The 21,787-nt window shown below is 44.3% G+C and overlaps 1 protein-coding gene across 4 annotated transcripts in view; it reads right to left on the minus strand.

The window, feature by feature from the left end:
* Positions 1 to 17,819: 17,819 nt before the first annotated feature.
* Positions 17,820 to 21,787, minus strand: part of Lrrfip1 (LRR binding FLII interacting protein 1) — a 122,561-nt gene continuing 118,593 nt past the window's right edge. For all 4 annotated transcript variants that reach the window (XM_042702325.1, XM_042702327.1, XM_042702326.1 and 1 more), the window contains 4 exons: positions 21,304 to 21,424; positions 20,602 to 20,681; positions 19,745 to 19,849; positions 17,820 to 18,655 (listed from right to left, as the gene is read on the minus strand). In XM_042702325.1, coding sequence (XP_042558259.1) covers positions 18,545 to 18,655; positions 19,745 to 19,849; positions 20,602 to 20,681; positions 21,304 to 21,424 — 417 coding nt within the window. In that variant the 3' untranslated portion in view covers positions 17,820 to 18,544. The remainder of the gene's footprint in view (positions 18,656 to 19,744; positions 19,850 to 20,601; positions 20,682 to 21,303; positions 21,425 to 21,787) is intronic.

Here is a 21,787-nt window from a genome sequence, read left to right on the forward strand (position 1 = left end):
TGAGACTTTTATCTCCAATCTCAACAAGAAAAGCTGGAAATGGAGCACAGCTCAAGTTGTAGGATGCCAGCCTTGAGTAAAAAAGCTCAGGGATAGCACCCAGGCCCTGACTTCAAGCACCAGTGCCAGCAATAGAAGTGGAGCCTTGAGCAAAATTATCTTATGGACAGAGTTTAGGCCCTGAATTCAAGCCTGAGGACCTGCAAGCATGTACGCATGCATACGCATGCATACGCACACACGCGCACACACACACACACACACACACACACACACACACACACAAAGTAACATATGGTGTGATGATTATACCACTTGACAAGATTACTAAAAACACTGGGATGAGTAAAACATACCTCAATAATGCTGCTTTTTTTAACATTAGTAACAGTAACTCTTTAAACCCAACTCCACATGAAGCCAGAACTAGTCACTCAGAGAAAAACTAAGACACTTCAGTGGACACATGAGTGAATCCAGAAAGTAAGATGAAATTGTCAGTCAACACACAACATCATTTTGATCCTCTATCCCCTACTTGTCCATACCTTACACTGTCCATACTCTTAAAAAAGATGATGTCTCATCAATGGAATTCTAGGGATCAGGTATTACAAAGGTATTTACTGAGTTTGAAAACGAAGAATTGACTAATTCTAAACTATTTCAATATCCTAAAAAAAGATAATTGTAGATCCTTTTTCCTGATCTACAATGAAAAGACATTATAAGATCTTTTCCTATGAATACAACCTGTGTAGATCTGACTCCTAAACTTACCACTTAAAAGGCAGTGGACTCCACTAAATGAAAAGTAAATTAATGATAGTAAGTACATAGACATCCAAATCTCTAGGTCATAAACCAAGTTATAAACAAAAGAAGGCACAGCTTTAGATGCTTATCTTTTTTTTGGTGGTATTAAGAGTTTGAAATCAGGATCTCATGCTTGCTAGTCAGGTGCTCTACCACTGACCTTAGCCTCTAGCTTTAGATGCTTTTAATTAAATAAAACTGGAAACGAATCAGTCCAATTTAGAAAAGACCGAAAGACAAACCAAATAGTAAATTTGTGACAAAAACAGAAAGAACCAATTTAAGAATAGCAAATATAGTAACTAAAGTCAAAACCAATTTTTTAAAAAGATAAATGTAAGTAAGTATCAGACAAATTCAAGAGAGAACTAAAAAAATCAGAAATGAGAAAAGGAGCATCTGACACATGCTTATAGTCCCAGCTACACAGGAGGTAGGAGACTGAAGCAGATTGCTTAAAGCCAGGCTTGTGGAGCCAGCCTGTGCAAACAGTGAGAACTCATGTCTTTAAAAAAAAAGTTTGAGCCAATAAATGGAGTATCTTTTAATTTTTTTAAAAAGCAGATTGGGATTTAAATTTAGGGCCTTGTGCTTGTTAAGCAAGTACTCTGACGAGACACACTCCCAGAACACAATGGAGATAAATCTCTTCTTCCTTTCCTCCTCCTTCCCCCTCAGGACCTCTAGCTTACATTCTTGGCTGGCACTCTACCACTGGAGCCATGCCTACAGCTTGGGTTTTTACTACTTTTCTGGAGATGAAATCTAATAGACTTTTCTGCCTGGGATGGCCTGGAAACTCAATCTTCCAGATCTCAGCCTCCTGAGTAGGTAGGGTCACAGATGTAAGCTACTGGTACCTGGTCAAAATGGGATATACTAGTAAGGGATTAAAAAAAATCTAAACTTGAGACTGTCAATATGCCATAAAAAGGTTACTTGAAAGTTTCATAAGATAAGCACTTTCCTAAGGAAACAATTTTTAAAGAAATCACTCAGAAATGGCTGAGAAAAAAATCAACCATCGGATAAATAACAACAAAAAACCCAAGATATGAGCTGGGCGTCAGTGGCTTACGCCTGTAATCCTAGCTACTCAGGAGGCTGAGATCTGAGGATCTGCAGTTTAAAGCCAGCCCCGGCAGGAAAGTCCCTGAGACTCTTATCTCCAATAAAGCATCAGAAAACCGAAAGTGGTGCTGTGGCTAAAGTGATAGAGGGCTAGCCTTGAGCTAGCACCTGGGACAGCACCTGGGCCCAGAGTTCAAGCTCCATGATGAACACTATCACTACCACCAAAACCCAAGCTATATCTTGTATTAACTCCTTCAAATCTTTCTTTGTGGGGTGACGGGGGGTGGGGGGGACAGTACAAGGGATTTAACTCAGGTCCTCAAACTTGCTAGGTGATCTTCTTACTATATTTGAATTACACACATGGCCCCTTGCGCCTTGGTTAGTTTAGAGGTAGGGTATAGCTTTAAGCCCAGGGATGCTATCCTACTTGTGTGTTCTCCTGCAGCCAGGGATAACAGGGTCCTGCCATTGTGCCTAGACATTGTGCTAGACAGTGATGAAAATTTATGCAATGATGTATAAGATGAACAAATTCAAAGAACTGAGCTCAACAAGAGTTTAAACAAACAATGTTGAATGAAATAAAGAAGACAACGCAGGTATCAAAGAGAAATTCAATAAACATAGAAATCTTGAAAAAAATCAAATTGAAATGTTGGAAATGAAGATTTGTTTACACCAAATGAAAAACTCAATTGAAAGCCCAGCCGATAGAAGAGAACAAGTTGAAAACAGGGTATCAAGGCTTACAGATAAAAGCAGAGGAACTAATTATCCAACTGTATTGGGGAAAAAAAAAACCACTAAGAAAATAAAGAGTGAAACTTAGAAGACTACTGGGATACCATCAAAAGACCAAACTTAGAAATTATGTGTATAGAAGAAGAAACACAACTAGTGGGATAGATACTAATTCACTAAAACAGAATCAAGAGGGCTGGGAAGGTGGCTCAGTGGTAGAGCGCTTGCCTCACATGCATGAGGCTTATGGTTCGATTCCTCAGCACCACATAAACAGATAAAAGCCAGAAGTGGTGCTGTGGCTCAAGTGGTAGAGCACTAGCCTTGAGTTGAAGAGCACAGGGAGAGTGCCCAGGCCTAGAGTTCAAGCCCTATGACTGACAAAACAAAACAATAACAACAACAACAAAACAAAACAAAAACAACAACAAACAAAAACCCAGAATCAGAAAACTTCCCTAACTTTGAAAAGGATCATCCAGACAAACACTGACAGACTCTAGTACAATAATAGCATGATACTTCAATATCCTACTCTCAGGATCCAAATAAAAACTTACCAAAGCATTTGAGAACTGAATGACATAGGAGACAAAATAGACTTGACATGGGGCTGGGAAGGTGGCTCAGTGGTAGAGCGCTTGCCTTGCATGCTCAAGGCCCTCGGTTCGATTCCTCAGCACCACATAAAGAAAAAAGCCGGAAGTGGCGCTGTGGCTCAAGTGGTAGAGCGCTAGCCTTGAGCTGAAGAGCTGAGGGACAGCGCCCAGGCCCAGACTTCAGGCCCCACGACCGGACCCCCCCCCCAAAAAAAGACTTGACATCTACAGAGTATGTGATTCAGTTCATGCCCAATACACCTTTTTCTGTTGCCCGTGGAATTTTTCCAGAATACATCACATTTTACAATATAAAGGAAGTCTTAGCAAATGTAAAAAACTAAATAACTCCCTTTATTCTATTAGCTCGTATTAGAATTAAATTAGCACACATCAGCAGAAAAAAATACCACAGAAAATATTCAAACCTATGGAGATTAAACAACATATTGTTGAATGACCACTAAACCATTGTATAAATAAGATTAGGAAGCAGGAAGGAATAAAATAGCTCCTAGCATTTAATAAAAATGAGAACACAACCTACCAGAAACTTTAGAACCAGCAAAGGCCATGCTAAGGGGAATCTTACACCTAACATTAAAAAAAGAGACAATTCCCAAATAAATAGACTAATGATACACTTCAAATGATACACTTCAACTTTCTAGAACAACAAGCCAAAAATTAACAAACAAAAAAATAATATCAAGGCAGAAATAAATGGAGACTAAAATAACTTACATAGAAATAATGAAATAAGCCAGGCGCTGGTGGCTCACGCCTGTAATCCTAGCTACTCAGGAGGCTGAGATCTGAGGATCGCGGTTCAAAGCCAGCCCGGGCAGGAGAGACCGTGAGACTCCTATCTCCAATAAACCACCAGAAAACCGGAAGTGGCGCTGTAGCTCAAGTGGTAGAGCGCTCGCCTTGAGCTGAAGAGCTGAGGGACAATGCCCAGGCCCAGAGTTCAAGCCCCATGACCGACCAAAAAAAAAAAAACAACAAAAAAACAAAAAACAGAAATAATGAAATAAGGTTCATTCTTTGAATGAATAAAATTGATAAACCCCTAGCTAATTTGACCAAAAGGTGAGAAGAGAATCAAATCAACAAAATTAGATATGGAAAAAAGAATAGTACAACAAATAGTAATGAAATCCAAAGGATCATGAAAATACTTTGAAAGTTCTGAATACTCCAGAAAATTGGACAATCTAAAGGAAATTGACACATTTTTAGACTCAATTGACCTACAAAAATCAAAGCAAGTCACAAAAAATAAAAAAAAATTTAAAAAAATCAAAGCAAGAGGGTTTAAGCCATTTAAACCTATGTATATCAAGCAATGAGACTGAAACGGTAATAGTCTCCCAACAAAGAAAAGCCCAGAGCCAATGGATTTATTGAATTCAATCAGACATTCAAGGAATTAACACCAATACTTCTCAAACACTTTTCTGAGCTAGAAAGAGAAATAATTCTACTTAACTCATTTTACAAAGTAGTACTACAGGGCTGGGAAGGTGGCTCAGTGGTAGAGTGCTTGCCTTGTATGCACGAGGCCCTGGGTTCAATTCCTCAGTACCACAAAAGCAGAAAAGAGCCGGAAGTGGGTGCTGTGGCTCAACTGATAGAGCATTAGCCCTGAGCTGAAGAGCTGAGGGACAGTGCCCAGGCCCAGAGTTCAGGCCCCAAGACTGACAAAAAACAAAACACACACACACACACGCACACGCACACGCACACACACACACACAAAAGTAGTATTACATTCATCCAAAACCTTGTCAAGGACACGAACAAAAGAGAATTATACACTAGTCTCTTTGATAAACATTTATAGAAAAATACTCAAATTCTTTCAAGCTGTATTAGCAACTAATTAAAAGATCATACATCATGATCAAGCTGGTTTCATCCTAGGATGAATATATGGTTCAACATATACAAATCTATAAATAGGGGCTGGGAAGTTGGCTCAGCGGTAGAGCGCTTGCCTTGCATGCATGAGACCCTGGGTTCGATTCCTCAGCACCACATAAGCAAAAAGAAAAAAGCCGGAAGTGGTGCTGTGGCTCAAGTGGTAGAGCACTAGCCTTGAGCTGAAGAGCTGAGGGACAGCACCCAGGCCCAGACTTCAGGCCCCACGACCGGACCCAAAAAAAAAAAAAAAAAAAAAAATCTATAAATATAATGTATCACACTAACAGAATCAAGGGCAAAAATTATATAAGGTATGTAATTGTCCTATAAAAAGTCTCTATTTGACAGACTTTTAGCCAACATCATACTAAATGGGAAAAATTGAAATCACTGAGTGAGAAACAAGAGTGTTCATTCTTTCCAATCTCACTAAATATTGTATTAGTTAATCCTAGCTAGAGAAACAAGTCAATAGAAAGACATAAAGCGGAGTAAAAGGGGCATATGTCAAATTATCCCTGTTAGCAGATGATATGAGCCTATTCTTAACATATCTTATAGATTCCACCAAAAATGAATTGATCTGATAAAAAATACCTTTGGAAACAGCAGAATACAAAACCAACACTGAAAAGTCAGTAGCGAACAGGTAACATTGATCAAGAGTCATACTCATAAATTGACATGCTGAATTGATACTCCTTTCTACTGAATATAATTAAAAACCAATAGCATTTCTATGTTAACTATGTACAGGCTAAGAAAGAAATCAGAAAAAATTTCATTCACGACAGCTTCAAAAACCATAAAATACTTAACTAAGGAAGTGAAACATTTCTACAATGAAAACTATAAATCTTGAAGGAAGAAACTGAAGAAGACAAAAGAAGACAAAAGACCTTTCATGCTCATCATAGATTAGCAGATTTAATATTGTGAAAATGGCCATACCACCAAAGATAATCTATAAGTTTAATACCCCCCCCAAAGTCCAATGTCATTCTTCACAGAAATAGAAAAATCAACTAAAAAATTCACATGGAAGCACAAAAGACATCAAATAATAAAAACAATTCTGAGCCAAAAGAGCAATGCCAAAGGTATCACAATACTGGACTTCAAATTATACTACAGGTGGCTAGGTGGTAGAGTGCTTGCCTTGATTGCATGAGGCCCTGGGTTCGATTCCTCTGTACCACATAAGCAGAAAAGGCCAGAAGTGGTACTATGGCTCAAGTGGTAGAGCACCAGCCTTGAGCTGAAGAGCTGAGGGACAGTGCCCAGGCCCAGAGTTCAGGCCCCACGACTGACGAACAAAAATTATACTAAAGAGAAATAATAACAAAATCTCCATATTGGTGGCAATAAGATTGAAAGACTAATAGAAGTCTCAGGAATAAAACCACACCATTACAGCAATTTAATTTCTCATAATGAATATTCACATGAGACAAGACAGCCTCTTCAACAAATGGTGGTGAAAAAACTGATTATCTATTTGCAGAAGACCCAAACTTGACTTCTATCTCACACTATTACTAAAATCAACTCCAAATGAATCAAGAACAGATCTGAAACTTTTAACTCTTTTAGAGGAAAACTCTGGAAGAGGCATAGGTAATTATTTTCTGAATAAAGCTTCAATTGCCCAGGAAACAAGAATACAAATTGACAAATGGGGCTATATCAAATTAAGTTTCTGCACAGCAAAAGAAACAATTACTAGAATCAAGAGAAAACCCATGAGATGGGAAAGAAAAATCGTTACTAGTTATTCAACAGCTAAAGGTTACGATTCAGAATATCCAAAAGCAAAAACTTAAATAATAAAACAATTAAAAAATGGGCAAGGGAATTTAACAGTTCTCAGAAGTACAAATGACTAATAGATAAATGAAGAATGTTCATTATTCTTAGCCATAAAGGAAATAGAAATCAAAACTACACTGAGTTTCCATTGCACCTCAGTCAGAATGGCCATCATCAGGAAATCAACAACAAATGTCAGGGAGGATTCCAGAAAACAGGAACCCTCATAAACTGTTGATGGGAATGTAAACCCATACAACTACTATGGAACTCAGTGTGGAGGTTCCTCAAAAAGTGAAAACAGACCTATACTTTGACCCTGTCCTAACATGGATGGAATTCATTTCTATGCTATATATCAATGTACAGCGTACATACATGTTTATTATAGCACTGCACATAATACCAAACTGTTCGATTAGCCAAGGTGTCGAATAACAGAGTGGATAAAGAAAATATGGTGAACATACACTATGGAATACTACATAGCTATAAAAATGACATTACATCATTTGCAGGAAAGTGGACTTGGAGGACATCAGTTGCAAGATATATCACATTTTAAAACCCAAACATTGAATATTTTCACTCATTTGTGGAAGCTAGATCTAAAAGACATAATCATGTACATATACACACAAAAACATTCATATACCCAAAACATAACTCTTAACTATGGTATTCTTTAATGAGTGAAGGTCAAAGGAAAGGAAAAAGAAAGATAAAAGGTGAATGATTTCAAAATACATTGCAACTGTGTATGAACAAGGCTGAGGACTCCCAATGAAAGCTGCTGGTAATAGAGGCTTGGTGACACCGGGATAGAGAAAGCAATAGGTTATTCTGATTAAAATTTAATACAAGCACGTGTGAAACACTACAGTGAAAACGCTTAGTGCAATTAATATACATTAAAATAGTAGTGACAAAGCAAAACAGGCTGTAGGTGGAGACACCAGAGGAGGGGCGAGTGTGACTGGAGAGGGTGAGTGAGGATGAGGATGGTCAATGAATGGGGGATAGAGGGAAATGGGGAGTGGATAAATATGGAAATGTCACAGTGAAACTCCCCCTTGTACAAATGATGTGAACTAATAAAAACAGTGAGAGATCATAAAGTATAATCGGAATTTTACTTAAGATGTGATAAAAATTGAAATCCTAGCCAAATAATATAGCCTTTTTTATACTTTGTGGATCACAGACAATTAAGTAGGCAATGATGTATCATGCTTATGTCAATAAAGGCAAAGAGAACTTTAAAGTGCAAACTATCCTAAATCATGAAGGTCAAGTCAGGGCTAGCCAGCTCAAGGAGGATCAGAGAAGGAACAAAGAGAGCATCCTAAAAAAAAAAAAAAAAAAAATTTAGATCAGCTCCAATGTAAAAAGAGTAATCAGCAGGGTGCCAGTCATTCACGCCTGTAATCCTAGCTACTCAGCAGGCTGAGAGCTGAGGATACTGGTTCAAAGCCAGCCCCGGCAGGAAAGTCTGTGAAACTCTCATCTCCAATAAACCACCAGAAAACCCGAAGTGGCACTGTAGCACAAGTGGTAGAGCGCTTGCCTTGAGCTGAAGAGCTGAGGGACACACCAGGCCCAGAGTTCAAACCCCACAACTGACAAAAGAAAAAAGAAAAAAAAAAAAAGTAATCATATATAAACAAACATGAATCATTATCTTCACTGGTCTATGTCCAAAAGTAAAATATAAAAATAAGGATATATATATAAATGACAAACGTCTTACATATAAAAATTTATATCTATAGTGTACTCACTGAACTAGGAAGAAAGTAACAAATAGTTTTTGTATTTTTTTAAAAAAAAAGTTATTTCTTTTTTGGTAGACAGTGATAGAGATGATACAAAGACATACAATCCTAGGGGCTGGGAAGGTGGCTCAGTGGTACAGTGCTTGCCTTCCATGCATGAGGCCCTGGGTTCAATTCCTCAGCACCACAGAAGCAGAAAAAGCTGAAAGTGGTGCTGTGGCTCAAGTGACAGAACACCAGCCTTGCGCTGAAAAGCTGAGGGACAGCGGCCAGGCCGAGTTCAGGCCCCACGACCAACAAAAATAAATAAGAGACATAGGATCCTAGGAAACTGAGCTGTAGATAGTCAAGCCTTGATTTAATGTTTTAGAAATTCCTTTTGGCTAACAAATGTAAAAACTTGGCTTAACACCAAGTGCTTAACAGATACATTTTTGTTTATGTGCAGTGTTGGGGACTGAATTTAGGGCCTTACACGTTAGGCAAGTGCACACCCTCATTACACCTTGATCTTTTTGTTTTTATGGGTTTTGATAAAGGCTTGGGAGGGCTGGGAAGGTGGCTCAGTGGTAGAGTGCTTGCCTTGCATGCCTGAGGCCCTGGGTTCGATTCCTCAGCACCACATAAGCAAAAAAAAAAAAAAAAAAAACCGGAAGTGGTGCTGTGGCTCAAGTGGTAGAGCGCTAGCCTTGAGCTGAAGAGCTGAGGGACAGTGCCCAGGCCCAGAGTTCAAGCCCTGAGACCGAAAAAAAAAAAAAAAAAAAAAATCTCAAAAAAAAGGGCTGGGAAGGTGGCTCAGTGGTAGAGCACTTGCCTTGCATGCCTGAGGCCCTGGGTTTGATTCCTCAGCACCACATAAGCAAAAAGAAAAAAGCCGGAAGTGGCGCTGTGGCTCAAGTGGTAGAGCGCTAGCCTTGAGCTGAAGAGCTGAGGGACAGCACCCAGGCCCAGAGTTCAGGCCCCACAACCGGATCAAAAAAAAAAAACAACAACAACAGATAAAGGCTTGGGAATATCAGCACCAGCTTAGGCTGCTTAGAATTGGCTGCACTAGAGTTTAGGGATTGAGATTCATTACTTCTCAAACTTGTACTTCAATGGAGTAGACTGCAGGGTTTCTGTCTTCATTCATCTAGTCTTTTACACTCATCCCTTGTCCTGCTTTCCATCTTTTTCCTATCGTTGCACTATAATCCAGTATTTCCTTCCTACTGATCTCCTGGTAAACTATTCCCTCCCACCCTTCCTTTGCCCTAAAACACTAACCTTTTCAACCTAGTTAAGCTCTCACATCACCACATTCACAACTGAACTCAATACCTAACCTAAACAGCCTTCACAAATTTTGAACCTAGATGCGTAAATCACAGTGAAAGATCACAGAACATGCAAACAATGAGAACAGCTTGTCACTCTCAAAAACTCAGGGGAGAACTTTCTTGAGAACAAAAACGAGTATAAACAAGATAGAGTTCTATGTAGCCCATCCTGGACTCCAACTCAGTGTTCTCCTACTTTTGCTTCTCCAGGTCTGCAACACCATACTTGGCTTCTTAACACTCTTTTATATTTCTATTTGTCAGTAGATCAAGTAGTGGATCCTGATGTGTGGAAGTGTGTACTCTGAAAATTTGATATAAATTACAAACCTACTTCCTTGAGAAAATGTCATGACCATACACATAATTCAATGTTACAACTAGATTTAAAAACTGAATTAGTAATTTCTAGTTTAAGGAATTATTAGACAATAGCTGGGCACTGATGGCTCATGCTGGTAACCCTGGCTACTCAGAAGGCTAAGAGCTGAAGATCAAGACTCAAAGTGAGCCTAGGCAGGAAAATCCATGAGACACTTATCTCAATTAACCATTAAAAAATGCAAATAGAACAGTGACTCAACTTTGTGAGAAAAAGCTAAGGATCAGTGATCTGACCACAAGGCCAACTCCCAGTTCTTGCACGCACACACACACATGCACACACACACACACACACTCCTACCCTAGGAATGTCAAGTAAATATTTTAAATGTGTATTAAGTTTGTTTTGTTTTATTTTGGGTCCGGTCGTGGGCCTGAACTCTGAGCCTGGGTGCTGCCCCTCAGCTCTTCAGCACAAGGCTAGCGCTCTACCACTTGAGCCACAGCGCCACTTCTGGCTTTTTTTTTTTTTTTTTTGCTTATGGGTGCTGAGGAATTGAACCCAGGGCCTCAAGCATGCAAGGCAAGCGCTTTGCCACTGAGCCACCTTCCCAACCCCATAAATGTGGATTAAGTTTAAAAAACAAATTCATCACATAGACTTGAGCGGTGTATGTGATGTGAGCTACATGGCAACTCATTTTTTTAGACTCAATACTATTAGTATAAAAAATAACAAGGATACTGGTCTATGTGAATATCTATTAATTAGATATTACAAATTTTAATTAGAAATGTGAAAAATTAAATATTTAGGAATAGCAAACTCCTTAATTTAAAATAGTTATTTCCAAAAAGATTTGTGGGAACAGCAGTTTTACCTTGTGCAATTTTTTTTTGGTTGGTTGTGGGGCTTGAACTCTGGGCTTGGGCACTGACCCTCAGGCTCTTCAGCTCAAAACTAGCACTCTACCCCGTGAGCCACAGCACCACTTCCGATTTTCTAGTAGTTTATTGGAGATAAGAGTCTCATTGACTTTCCTGCAAGGGCTGGCTCTGAAATGTGATCCTCAGATCTCAGCCTCCTGAGTAGCTAGGATTACAGGCGTGAGCCACCGGCTCTTTTGCAAAATTTTGAAGTATTTATTTGAACCTAGATTCTCATTCACATAATGCTTTTGTGTACCCAAATCTGCAATGTGTTACAAATTTGTTCTTTAATGTGAACACCCAGACTCTTACCAAAAAGGAAAAATCTTGGTATAGCAAAAATACCTGCAAATATCCTGTTACATTATCCAGAATAAACGTTTTCCCCCCTAGAAATGTCATGCGAAGTCGCTATTGTTAATGATGGGAAGGTGCAACTCAAAACTACAAGGGGAGAAGGCTGCACAACTGCTAGGCGGTAATGATAAGAGTGTGTGTGTGGTGGGGGGAGGGTTGGATTTGGCAATCACAGCTTCACAATTCCTGCGGTAGTGAAATGTAGCGCCCCGGGCGACCCCAGCAATTCCGCTCTTGGTGCATGCCCACGGGCTCCAAGCCCAAGCCGCAGGACTCTTCCTCCAAGACGCCTCCCTCGTGCCCAGCAGGGGCCAGGGCCGGTCAGTGTGACTGGATCCTCCCGGGTTTTGTGCAAGAACCTCCCCCCAGGCCACAGGCGGGAAAGGCAAATCTACCCCACAGTTCGCCATGCTGTTTCGAGCTGTCCCGGGTATGTCCGGGGCCTCACCCCAGATCCCCGCGCGGGCCTCGCCGGGGCTCGACCCCATGCTCCCCACTGGGGCGCTGCCCGCGCTCCCCACTCCACCCCGCCCCACCCCGGCAGAGCCGCCACGGTTCCTGCGCATGCGCCCGGAGAGTCACCGGTGCGCACGTCTGCAAGGCCGCCCCCCGAACTCCGGTCCCCACTGTTTCTCTCATTGTTCGTGGAACCAGGGTTTGAACTCACGGTTGGCAGGGCAGGCGCCCTACCGCCCGGTGCCAGCTCTCGGCGCCCCGCGCCAGGAGGAACCGGCGCGCCCAGGCCGCCGGGGGCCGCGACGCCCGCGGCCCCTCCAGCCATTTTGGGCTGCCAGGTCTCCCAGCCCACCGGCCTGCCTGCCAGCGCCCACCGCACCTGGGCATGCGGCGCCCACGGCGCTGGAGCCCTGCGGCGGTCCCCCGCGCTCCCCGCACCGCCCGGCGTCCGCCTCGGCGCACCTGCGGCTGCACCGTCGCCGCCCGCGCCGCCACACCGTCAGCGCCCGCTAGGAGCCGCCGCCTCAGGGCAAGTGCAGTCGCGGTGTCCCATGGGTAACGGCCGCCGGCGGCCCGCCCACTGCGTGGCGACCGACGTATACTCTTATTGGTCAGTGCCAATACGCCGGCACTGTGATTGGTCAGGTGCGTGTCTAAAAGAGCGGGAAGGACGCCGGTGATTTGCATTCCGCATTCTTGGCGGGAGAACGTTGCTGAAAATCCCACAATAACCACGAGGGGCCTGCAGAAGTCAACCCGCGCCCTCGGCCTGGCCCCGGTGATAGTGGGGTCCCCGCCGCGCGGTCCCTTCTGCTGAACGTGGCTCTGCCTTCACTGGCTTCAAGAATGAAGTGCTTATGCCGGGCGCCAGTAGTCACGCCTGTCCCACTAGCTGAGATCTGAGGATCGCGGTTCAAAGCCAGCCTGGGCAGGAAAGTCCATGAGACTCTCATCTCCAGAAAACCACTGGAAGACCGGAAGTGGCGCTGTGACTCAGGCAGTAGAGCGCTCGCCTTGAGCTGAAGAGCGCAGGGGCAGCGCCCAGGCCCAGAGTTCAAGCCCCACGACCGACAAAAAAAAAAAAAAGACTGAAGTGCTTCAAGGTGAGGCTTTTATTTACCTCTGCGGCAGCTCTGAAGGGCACGCCACCAATTCAGCACTCACAGCAAACAATGTTTTGCTGTAATCGCTTGAAAAAGGCAAAAGTAACCCCCAGAGTCCTTTTCCTAAGGCCTTAAATTGGCTTCACACAACACAGCTATTAAAATCTGTTTATCAGGGCTTCTTTTCTGTATTTTATTTATTTTTATAGTTTGTCAGTGCTGGGGCCTGAAGTCTGGGTCTGGGTGCTGTCCCTCAGCACTGCAGCTCAAGGCCAGCACTCTACCACTTACTTGAGCCACAGCACCACTTCCGGCTTTTTCTGCTTTTGTGGTGCTGAGGAATCGAACCAGGGCCTCATGCATGCAAGGCAAGCACCCTACCACTGAGCCACCTTCCCAGCCCCTACTTTTATTTTTTAAAAACAGTTGACATTAAATTATACTGCTTTAAAACATTATTGTATCAGGGTCATTGGGACGTGAACCCAGGGTGGTACAAAGCCATTTTGTAATGCCAATACACTTCCAGAAAGTCTTGCTATTAGCTCCATTGCTTTTGAATGCTTCTTAAAGCATTCACAGTGGATTTAATTTTCGAAATCACTGTTTCATGTAAAGGTCATGCTGCCTGGTGTCTGTGATGCTTCTAATTCCTGAGGATCGAGGTTAGAAGCCAACCCGGGCAGGAAAGTCTGTGAGACTTTTATCTTCAATTAGCCATCAAAAGACTAGAAATGGAGCTGTGGCTGAAGTTGTAGAGTATCAGCCTGAGCAAAGTAGCTAAGGGACAGCAACTAGGCTCTGAGTTCAAGCCCCAATATGGGCACACAAAAAAATAAAATAAAGTTAATGGTAATGGATGAAGAGGGGGCAAGGCAGAAGCAAGACGGCTGTAGACGAGCTGATGCAGGCTGGGGGCATGCCAGGCTGGACGTGGTCCCCTGGGCTGTACGAATGCATCTGCCACTGTCTATCTGTCTAGTTTCGAGCTGTGGAGGCCATGAAAGAGGTTACCAGAAGTTTGTCCAGAGGATGGTAGCTGCTGACAGGACTGGAAGAAACGACTTTGTGCTCTAGGTCCTTGACACTTTCCGTTGATTGCTCTCGGACAGTTAGAGTTTTTGGCAATGTCTTTCGTGTGCTGGCTTTCTTGTGCTGGTTAAATGTTCATTCTTCTATTGGTCTCATTTAATCACCAAAAAGCCCAAATTGGAACTGGCTCAAGAGGCAGTGGCAGCCTGGAGTGAAAAGGGAAGAAGCAGCACCCAGACTCTGATTTTAAGTCACATTTTAAAGCGTGAACTTTTTTTAAAAATGCATGCTAATTATCAGTACTTTTACTTTCTTCCTGATTCAAATCAAAATATTTTACTCTAATGTTTGCTTTAAAATTTGATGTGAGCTCAAACTTGTGGTTCACCTGCCACAGTTTCCAGTCTTCAGTCATTTACATGAAGGTCAGGATAATTTGTGTGTGTGTGTGTGTGTGTGTGTAGTGTGTATGTGTGTGCGCATGCGTGTGCGTGCACCAGTTCTGGGGCTTGAATTCAGAGCCTGAGCTTTTGTGTTCAAGGCAAGCATCCTACCACTTCAGATACAGCTATATTTCTGGATTTTTTGCTAGTTAATTGGAGTCTCACAGACTTTCCTGCCCAGGATGGTTTCCAATTGTGGTCCTCAGGTCTCAGCTTCCTGAGCAGCTAGGATGACAGGCGTGAGCCACTAGCACCTGGCAAAGAGAATGTTTTTTTCTAAATGGTTTTAAACTGTTCTTCAGTTTGTAGTGTGAATACTTTTCAAGATCTAAAGCTATAATCATATTTTTCCTTATTATTAAGTAGCTGTACAAAGAGATTACAATTTCTTTAAGTCAATTACAATTTCTTTTCAGTTAGTTGTGGGGCCTGAACTCTGGGCCTTTGCGCTGTCCCTCAACTCTTCAGCTCAAGGTTAGCACGCTCTACCACTTGAGCCACCTTGCCACTTCTGGCTTTTTTCTGCTTATGCAGTGCTGAAGACTCGAACCCAGGGCCTCATGCATGCAAGGCAAGTACTCTACCACTGAGCCACCTTCCCAGCCCAAGTACAGTGCTTCTTTGTCAATGTCACTCCTTCCATTGTTCCCTCCCATCCTTATCCTTAAGTGATGTAGTTTGGTTTTTACATAATGTACATTGGCTATAATGATTTCATTTGTTCACTCTTCCTCCCTTCATTCATGTGTGTTTTTTTTTTTTTGTCAGTTATGGGGCTTGAACTCTGGGCCTGGGTGCTCTCTCAGATCTTCAGCTCAAGGCCAGTGCTCTACCACTTAAGCCACAGCACCACTTCTGGTTTTCTGGTGGTTTATTGGAGATAAGAGTCTCACGGACTTTCCTGGGATGGCTTTGAACTATGATCCTCAGATCTCAGCCTCTTGAGTAGCTAGGATTACAGGTGTGAGCCACTGTTTTTTTCGTACTGGTCATGACAGAGCTCAAGGCCCAGGGCTGGCACACACACAAAAAGTTCTGAAAGCTGGGTTTTACAAACTTTCCAGGAACCATTGAAGTCACAATGTCAGACACAAAAACAAAGAATTGTCTCAGCAAGGCAAAATTTGCTTCTGTAGTGGGGTGCATCATCAGCAAGCAAGCACACAGAGCAGGCTGGCTGCTTCCATTTACTCCTAATACAGCAGGCCACGCCCCTCTGCTCTGGTTGGTTGAGCACAAGTTCACAATCTGCTGGTGGCTGGCTAGTTTGAATAGAGTAAAATGTATTTACATAGTGATTATGACAATAAGATTAACAGCACACAAGCAATCTCAAAATATGCCTGTACCCTCTGCTATTTCTTAAACAGTCCGGGGTGTGTCTTAATTCCAGGTTGAAAAGAAACCATTTTAGGACAAAACCTTGCATTTCAAAAATGCTTTCTAAGTTGGACACCGATGGCTCACATCTGTCATCCTAGCTACTCAGGAGGCTGAGATCTAAGGATCACGGTTCAAAGCCAGCCCAGGCAGGAAAGTCCTTGAGACTCTTACCTCCAGTTAACCACCAGAAAATCAGAAGTGGCATTGTGGCTCAAGTGGTAGAGCGCTTGCCTTGAGCTGAAGAGCTGAGCAGGGACAACGCCCAGGCTCAGAGTTCAATCCCCACAACCGACAAAAAAAAAAAAAAAAAAAGCTTTCTCATCCGGAAGCTCTCTCACTTTCAGGCCAAAGCAGGAAGTTTTAAGCAACACACACTTTGATAGAGAAATTTCTTCACACGTGTTCAAGTCAATAATATCCCAAGTACATTTTTCTCAGGTAAGAAGGATTGAGAGTCTGTCTGCCCATTATCTTCTGAGAGTCAGTCTGTCTGCCCATTATCTTCATATGTGGGGCTAACTGACCCCCAGCGAGGGTTTTGCAAGGGAGGGCATGCCCTAGAAATCCTGGAAGCGTCTGAGGCAGGACCAGCTCCGTGACCTAGACTGTGGTGTTGCCGTTGCCTTGTAGCAACAGCAAACAGGCTGGACCTGCTGAACTCCCTGCCGAGGCTCCAACCTGCAACTTCTAACGCCCTCTCACATGGGAGATGAGAATCTTGCTTTCTGCGATCTAGGGCTTGCAATACTGAAGAGCCGGGCTCCATCTCAGCAGGTTTGGGAGATTCCTGTCCTTCAGAAGTATTTCCGAGTATGACGGTTAATCGTGACTGTCCATGTGGTGAGATTGAGAGCTAAGAGATTAGTAGAGCACACTTGCGGGTGAGTGTGTTTCCAGAGAGCATGAACCAAGGGAAAGACCTGGCATGAGTGGGGGCTGCGCCATCCCCTAGGCTGGCTGGAACAGAAGAAAGCAGCAGTACTGTGGGGGTCCGTGTGGATTTTATCCACCATGGGAGTTATTTTTGCGTCTCCTAGGGTGTAGGGGGCAGAGCCCAGGGAAGGTGCTCAACAGCTTCTGGTGAGGACAGCCGGCTATGGGTAAATACTGGGCCACAGGAGAACAAATCAGCAACCCAATCTCCAGGAGCTACATCTGCAGGGAACGATTTACTCTGTAAGCTCAGACTTCTTGGGTTAAGAAATGAGGGTGACTCTGACTTCCCTCTGTTGAAATGGAGTCTCTTGGACTTTTCTGCGTGATCTGGCTTCTTACTCCCATCCTCCCCACCTCAGCCTTCCACATAGCTAGGATGATAGGTGTGAGCACTAGTTCCCAACTTGGGACATTTTCTTAATCATGTGTCAAGATGTTAGCACTAGATATGGTTTTGGGTGATAATGTCTTAGTTTGTACCTGCTAATATCTGATCGGCTTAACTAGCTATGTTTAACACATAACAGATAAAAAAAGCCATTAAAAATCACCAAGTAGCCAAACTTTCTTTTATCTGACTATACTCGTGAGCAGTTTCTGCTCTAGTCTACCTCTTGTGTTTTCAAGTGCACTGAATGCTCATGAATATTCTTCCCCTCTCATATCTTTTTAAGATAAAGAAAATGGAAATGTTTAAAATGTTTAAAAAAGACCCCAGATACACAGAACAACAAATATGCAATCAGTTAAAGATTTTATTTCTCAGTAGGAAAAAAACTTAAAACCACATTGCTCAAGTCTTTTAACATTTCATATTTTATTTTTCTAATAGAACATTCTTTAAAAGAAGTTAACAACTTCAATTCCAAATATAATGCAAATGAAAAGCTGTCATTTTTTCAGAGAAGAGCTATTGCCTAATTACCCTGGAAAAAGGTACTCTCATGACTGAATGGATGCAAAAATCCCTTAGAAAAGCTTCATTTGTTGCCTGTAAAGAGTTTTCTTAAGGTCACTTTTACGCCTAGACCATCCTCTTGTTTGCAGTGAGTTTTGCTTGGTAATGGCTTGTGGTTCCACAGTGTTTTGTGTATGAAAAGCGTAGACTAAGAGATACTACGGAAGTCGCTCAAACTGTAGTTCTGCCATGGAGGAGTCCCACACTGTAACGTTTCCCCTTCACTTTCAGCGAGACACGTGAAAAGACAGCTCATGTTTCACGTTCATCTTGACCTGGGTCGTCCCTAGCCATGCATTGAGAGGCGGCTGTGCGTCAGAGTCAGAGGCCCAGTGTGCTTACGAAGAAACCTGGAGGTTCTGAGAGTCGGCCTAGCCTGGAGAAGGGGTCTGCAGACGAGGCTGCAGCTGGCGGCTGCTGGGTTCTCTGGGGTGGATCCCGGCACGAGTGGAAGAGCCAGGGCTCCCCGTAGCGTTCCGTGGAGGCATGGGGAAGCAGCGCGCTCACAGTACAGAGAAAAACCCAAGGGCCACACACTCAGCTGCCTGTCAGGCTGGTGCTTACTGCTGGGACAAGAGTGCGCTCCTGTTCGCTTTCATCTTTTCCAGACGCTTCACTAAGTGGCCATTGCTCACCTCGAGCTCTTCTGTTTTATCCAGTGCGGAGCGAAGCTAAAGCAAGAAGGGAAGGCAGTGAGCTCTAAGGAATGACCTTCCTCCAACAGAGCAGTAAATTGCCAACATTCTGTCCCACTGAAAGCCACAACTCCCTGAAATCCTAACCATGCGCACGTGCGTGCGAATGTATTCATTTGAAATGTGGAGAAATGCTTATGGTTTTGACATTCTGACTGCTGAGGGGCTTCCTTCCTGTGAGACACGTCCCAGAAAGGACACACCAGTGGGGACCCTAAAGGTATCTTAAAAGCTGAGTGAGGCACAGACATGAAAATAGAAATAGAGCCGAGCTGGAGCGCTTGGAGGAGCTCGAGGAAGCCAGGAGGAAGGTTTCTGCGGCCAGAAACCAAAGCACGAATATCTGAGGCCAACATGACAGCCGGGGCCCAGAGCCCAGCAGGAAGAGCACTGAGCGGGAGTCCTGGACCAGTGGGTGGAGGAACAGAGAATTCCCAGGGAGGAAACACCACAATCACATGATTGTGGCAATGTGGGGATTGGAACACAAGGCATGCTCTCCCTCCCACCCCACGTCCCCAGCGGGGTGGCCAGGGTTTTGGGACAGAAGCCCCCTCCTCTGCAGGAGCAGATGCTGGCCCTGTGGGTGGGCAGCTCTCCCAAAGCATCCTGGGAATGTGCAGGGAATTAGGCATAACCTCACAAAACAGCGAAGGGGAAGGGGAACCCTGCGAGGGAGAGAGCCGAAGCAAGAGACAGGAGAAGCACACCTCCGGAGCCGGCCCGGGGTGGGACGTGGACCGCTGTGTACAATGGTTGTGCCCGGCACGCAGACCTGTGCCCAGCAGAGGCTCTGATTATCTTGGAGTTTCTTGAGGACGGTAAAGGATGTGCAGTTTTCAAAGAGCATGGCGGAGCTTGTGGCCGCCCCGCCTGGCCAGGTGTTTCGGACAGTGCTGCTCTCCATCCTGCCCATCCCTCCCGCGCTCCCCTGCCTGCTCGCCCCAGGAGAGGATACAAAGTACACAGGCCGGTGACAAGCAGCCCGGACGTGGTAACCCTCTCCTCCTGCCGTTGCTGTTGCTACCCATTCCTTCCCTGCTTTGACGAGACTAGGATATTTACCTCTCTTTGGAGTTTCCGTTTTTCTGCCTTAAGTTCATCTTCTATTTTTTCTGCATTTTCAGCAGCTGTTTTATAACGGGATACTTGGCTCTCTAACCTTATTACCTACAAGTGAGGGAAAAGCCATTGGTGTAAGTTTATAGACCTGTTTTCCTTTTCCAATTGCTTTATTACATTTGGGGTCAAAAGCTGTGATTAAGATGAGAGAATGTGGGCTGGGAAGGTGGCTCAGTGGTAGAGCGCTTGCCTTGCATGCCTGAGGCCCTGGGTTTGATTCCTCAGCACCACATAAGCAGAAAGAAAAAAGCCGGAAGTGGTGCTGTGGCTCAAGTGGTAGAACGCTCGCCTTGAGCTGAAGAGCTGAGGGACAGCGCCCAGGCCCAGAGTTCAGGCCCCACGACCAGACCCCCCAAAAAAAAAAAAAAAAGATGAGAGAATGTGCCACACAGATGCATGACGTAGCATTGGGGTATTATTCAGGTTCTAGCCAAGCACAGGGCCTGCTGTTATTTCTGACACTACAGGAGACTGCTTCGTTCCAAGGCCTCAGTGCACAGGTGCACCTCTCTTTGCCTCCATCTTTCCCCTCCTGAGGGACTGTCCTGCCGGAGAGAGGTTTGTTGAGGGAGAACCATGCTGGCAGGACCTTGGCTCCTCTGCCCTAATAATTATCTTTCCTCCCTAGGGGTTCTGTCTGGAAGCAATACTGTGACAGGCTTGCTACCTTCCTTTGTTCCCCTAAGGCTTTCTTTTTTAGCCCTAAAACTCTGCTGCTCTTGCTCCTCAGCTTTCCAGGCCTTCTTTTGACTTAATCCCTAGTTTAGTTGCCCACCGTTGCTGAAGGTGTGCACACGTACATTTTGTTCTAGTGCAGTTATCTCTTGCTCTGATTTTGCAAGTTTAAATTTGAGGTCGCTGATCTGTCTGTTGGCATCCCCTAGAGTGTAAAGAAAGGAAAATGTGTTAAGCTCCTGGCTTCCAATGTTTAAAGCTGTTCGGAGGAGCAAGCCTCGCATTCCTCCCCTCATTTCACAAATCTGGAAACTTTGGCCCGTGGGTCCACCATTTGTCACAGCCAAGAGCTGGAGAATGGGCGCTCACCAGGAGCCCAGGCTGGGAACCGGCCTGTGCGGCCGGGGCCTGCTGGCAGGAGACCCCAGGAGAGGGAGGGTGGGAAGAAGGAAGGTGAGAAAGGGAGAGGGAGAGACAGAGACAGAGAGACAGAGATCCTCTGAGCCAGATGACAAAGACATAGTGAGATGGGAAGGGGCAGAGAGACTGGACCCAGTTTTATCCATTAAGCCTGTTTCTAGGTTTCTGGCATACAAATAAATGTGCCTCTCAGCGTTTCCGCGTATCAGCAGATCCAAGGACCGGCTGTGTCCGGCAGAGTAAACTTGGTGTCCGCCAGTGTCCACCCGTGTACCTGCTCTAGTCCATGGGTCCACAGAGGCAATGCCTGACACCGCCCACTTGCCCTCTTTGCTCTCTTGGGTTCAGGGGCCTTGGGGGCGGCTGGGGGGGTGGCGGGGGGATCACGGGTGTTCCCTCCCATTTACTTTGTAGATCCATGACGTGCACATCTGTCCCGTTTTCCAAGACTTCGTCTTCAGATCGCAGACTGAAGTCCAGCTTGTTGTTCTTCTGTTTCCCCTCCAGCTGCCCTTTGAGTTTCTTAATCTGGAAACACCGCCCATAAAATGTGTTAATTTATTTTCTGGAGCAAAGTGAAAAGCTGAATTTAGAGTCTGTCAGAGGGGAAACATTGTATGAAATGACAACCAACTCAGAATGAGTAAGCTCTTGCTTTGGGGTTCACTGGCGTGTCTCTGGAACACCAGAGACGGGGATGCAGGAGAGAATGCAGCGGAAGCTTGCGATCTGCACATCGCTCTACCAGCCAGAGGGAATTTGCCCCATTTCATAAAGACCAGCCAGGAAAGTAAGAAACCTGCTGGAGCCGGACGCTGGTGGCTCACGCCTGTAATCCTAGCTACTCAAGAGGCTGAGATCTGAGAATCGCAGTTCAAAGCCAGCCCGGGC

The sequence above is a fragment of the Dipodomys spectabilis genome, unplaced genomic scaffold (assembly GCF_019054845.1).
Source record: "Dipodomys spectabilis isolate Male_0828 unplaced genomic scaffold, ASM1905484v1 ptg000321l, whole genome shotgun sequence".
Classification (NCBI taxonomy): domain Eukaryota; kingdom Metazoa; phylum Chordata; class Mammalia; order Rodentia; family Heteromyidae; genus Dipodomys; species Dipodomys spectabilis.